Source organism: Schistosoma mansoni, chromosome 2 (genome assembly GCF_000237925.1).
Source record: "Schistosoma mansoni strain Puerto Rico chromosome 2, complete genome".
In the NCBI taxonomy this organism is placed as follows: Eukaryota; Metazoa; Platyhelminthes; class Trematoda; order Strigeidida; family Schistosomatidae; genus Schistosoma; species Schistosoma mansoni.
Genome location: NC_031496.1, coordinates 9,616,242 through 9,619,932, shown reverse-complemented (window position 1 = coordinate 9,619,932; position 3,691 = coordinate 9,616,242). Strand labels below are relative to the sequence as shown.

At 33.3% G+C, this 3,691-nt stretch overlaps 1 protein-coding gene across 1 annotated transcript in view; it reads right to left on the bottom strand.

The window, feature by feature from the left end:
* Positions 1-3,148: 3,148 nt before the first annotated feature.
* Positions 3,149-3,691, bottom strand: part of Smp_146360 (hypothetical protein) — a gene marked incomplete at both ends in the record, with an annotated part of 5,977 nt that continues 5,434 nt past the window's right edge. Inside the window, 2 exons of the mRNA XM_018795612.1 lie at positions 3,149-3,274; positions 3,317-3,505. Of these exons, the coding sequence (XP_018649907.1) occupies positions 3,149-3,274; positions 3,317-3,505 (315 nt within the window). The remainder of the gene's footprint in view (positions 3,275-3,316; positions 3,506-3,691) is intronic.

The following is a 3,691-nucleotide window of genomic DNA, read 5'->3' as shown; positions in this document are numbered from 1 at the left end:
TATTGGTAGAAGTAGTAAGAGTATAAGTAATGTGTGAAAGATAAGGGTTTGAAGATGTTATTGAAGGAGCATAATACGGTGAAATAAATTTGGAAAGAGAAAAAGGATAGGGACATGAAGAATTCAGAAGATTAGAATTTGGTAGAACACAAAGAGTGGATGCACCTTCGCCATTGCAAACGATTTTGAGCCATGTCATTCAAGGTCTCTAACCATCGGTTGCTATCATCTCGCGAATCCCAACCAGGTAGTCTACACCTACCAACATGGCCCAGTTCACTTGTCAGCGACTTCATGGATTTATGCCATGTTTTGGTCTGCGCAATGAGTTTATAGACTAAAGATATTGTTGGGAAGTTTCAAGGTAGTTTTTCACACAGGAAGAATAGTAAAAACAACTTAATCATAATAACTGAGAAAAGACAGCTACCAGCATAAACTCCATTAGTTGAAAAAGCAATATTGCCAGTTCTCAGGTTCAAATCTGTGTGAAACTAATCGTTCTGAGAAAACTGGGAATAAAACAACACAGTTATCTGATACTTCTAGACAGTTTAGTTACGTAACCACCTGAAAATCAAACATTTCCTTCAAAAACAGAATTTTCGGGGAGAGTCCTACACTCCCGCCTTTACATCTGTTCATCATACCACTTACAGGATTATTAACTTTTATTAGTCAATTAATTATTGCTAAGTGATAGTAATCAGAAAAGAAAACAGATAGAGAAATAAAGAAAAATATCGATTGCAACGACATTTGCATATATATCTACCATGAATTATTAAATAATATAACTGATACAGGTCATCTATGAAGAAGTGAATAAGTTGATATAGATTACAAATGCATATACGCAATAACTTTTTTATTGATTACAAATACAACAACAACTGGGACAATAAAGATTTTTCGAAATAGTTTAAAAACGGTCATTTAGTAGTTTACCTTTGTTTTCTGACTCCATACTCACGGTGATAATAATTAAATATACAAATACAATAAAATCCCTGATTAACCAAAATTAAATGATCATTACACTCAATTTTCCCTATACAATTTCTTTTTAGTTTTATTACTTCAAGGATTAAGTAGTATCCTGTTGCTAGGATGACTGCAAGTTATCTAGTTCTTGAGAATGTAATGACAACCATTAGCACATTTTTATTAATTCGTACTTCGATTGTTGTTTTCTAATTAATTGGGTATTATCACTTTTAGTTTGCTAATTTCCCCATATTTCTCACGTTGATATTATCGTCCTATATATACAAAGATGTTCTACTTCAATTTTTTTGTTTTTGTTGAATATCAAGCTTTTGCTATACTCCTGTTTTGATCTTACATTCCATTATTTGATGATAATTGATGGAGCGTTTTGTGCGCTAGTGGCCGTATCATCGAGTTGGTATTAGTTCCTAACCATATTTGAAGGATATCGATAGTTCGTAATTAGCAATTATCATAGACTGAACCGAGTGAACCACACGGTTCAACACATAAAACAAATGAATAAGAATCATATAATATGAGATAGCTATAGGATTTTAATAAATGGACAACTAACTACGTCACATCTATATGTTCATTGATGCAGTGAACATTAAATAGATTATATACGACTACGAATTGTGTTTCAGAGCCACAGTTCAGTAATTAAAGCACCCCACTCGGCCACAAGATATAACAACTTTCAACCGAATTACCGGTGGTTTCTGAACTCACTCTACCACATATTTCGGTTTGGAAAGCTGTGAGTTGCATAGCTAGTCTTCATAAAGACAATGTGGGTCGAATTTGAGTCGAATAATCTGGTAATGTGTAAATTTAGTCGCCAGAGATTATATCGATTCTAAAATTATACATAATTTGAATCCTAAATCAGCTGTGAAGTTTCACTTAGAAAGTACTTTCGTCTAATCATTTTAAAACACTTAATGAAGTCTTCACAATCATACCGAAATATCCGGAAAGTTTTAATATTTTACTAGATATTTCATGGATCGTGAAACTTTAATTCCTCTATATTAAGAGATCCCCGTAATTTATTTACTCTCACTATGGATAAAATATTTAGAGTATTTTGTTAAACGATATATTCGAAAATTCGCTAACTTATTATTCATTAGAATGAGGAAGAGTCATTGAATTAGATGTTGTAAATTTACGGTGTACAAATTCGTACAAATCAACTGTCAATATCAATGATATTGATATATATGTAATCAAGCATATCAGTACATGTTTGTGCACTCAGCTTTGAGCGAGATACATTGAGTTAGGTCTCGTGATAATATCCAGTTCCTCAAACCGAAACAGGTGGACAAGGACTCGAACTTACGATATATTGGGTGAGAGTTTAGTGCATTAATCAACAAACGGCTGATCAATAATTTTACACGTCGACTACTGGGTCTGGTTTTTTTTAGTCAAACTCCACTACCTACTGCTTAGTCGAACGAGTAGTATCACTAGCCTAACAAAAATTTCAAGTTTGAATCTCAGCGCATGAATCAATGAGTGGTTAGTGAATTACAACAACTTTAGTGAATCTGTAGATTATTTACTGTCCAATGTGTTAAAAAGTAATTTTTATTAATAAAGTACCAAGCTTCATAGATAGTAGAGATAGCTTATACTCATAACTATACTGAATACGAGAGCATAAATGTTTACGAATGAATATAAGCTACAATTACAGTTTGTTTCCAAACAAAACTTCATACAAGAAAACTCAAAAAACGAAAACTACTGAAAAGTTACTTCAATTGATTCGGAGAATATACATAGTAAGAGTGATATATACATCCAAAATGAGAATAGAAACTTTATAATTCTAGGCAAGTTACAACATTTATTCCTTAATACTTTACAAATATACTAATGAAGTTGAACTGAAGATAAATTGTGTGAAGTAGTGGTGTTTAGGAACTTATCATTCAACTAGTAGGTAACAGATCCGAATTCTATTCTTTCTAATTTAGTTTCAGCAGGCAAGTAGTATTACTAGCCCTTGTAAAAAAAACAATTTGGCTCGAGACCGACTCTATATAAACCGGTATACTAGATAAATTATTATTACATCATTTTGACGATAATATCAACAAAATAGGAAATCAGAACCTGTGAGATGTAAACAGAAGCTAACCTGTATATATTTCTTAGGGATCGCTGTAGATGAATCCATTTGCAAGAACATGATATTATCTGCTTCTTGAGAAATTTTACCACCACCATATAAACTGTTAATTGAAAGCAGACGACCAATTTCTTCCTATTTAAAAATGAAACTATGTTAAACAATAAAAGAATTTACCTTTCGAGGATGAGCGACGATCGTAACATGTGTACCTTTTTCAGTGGCAAAAGCACGTAATTTTTCTATAAAGTGATCTTGACGCTGAAAACGTTCGATGAAAGCACCATCGCCAGCGCCTAGTAAAAATTGTAAATTATCGATAACTATGTGTTCTACGCCAGAATCTTTGACACCAACCTCCATAGTCTACATATAAATAGTAAAGAAAGAAAAAAAAGAAATACGTTGCTCCACTGCCTTGTGGATTAGACAAATAGATCCAAGGCCCAGGAAGTCGCCCCCTAAGAAAACCGCCTGTTTCGGAGTGGGCGCACGGGAAGTATTCAAGTCGTCACATAAATCGAATGAAGGCGCATGTGTATTCGGTGCCCC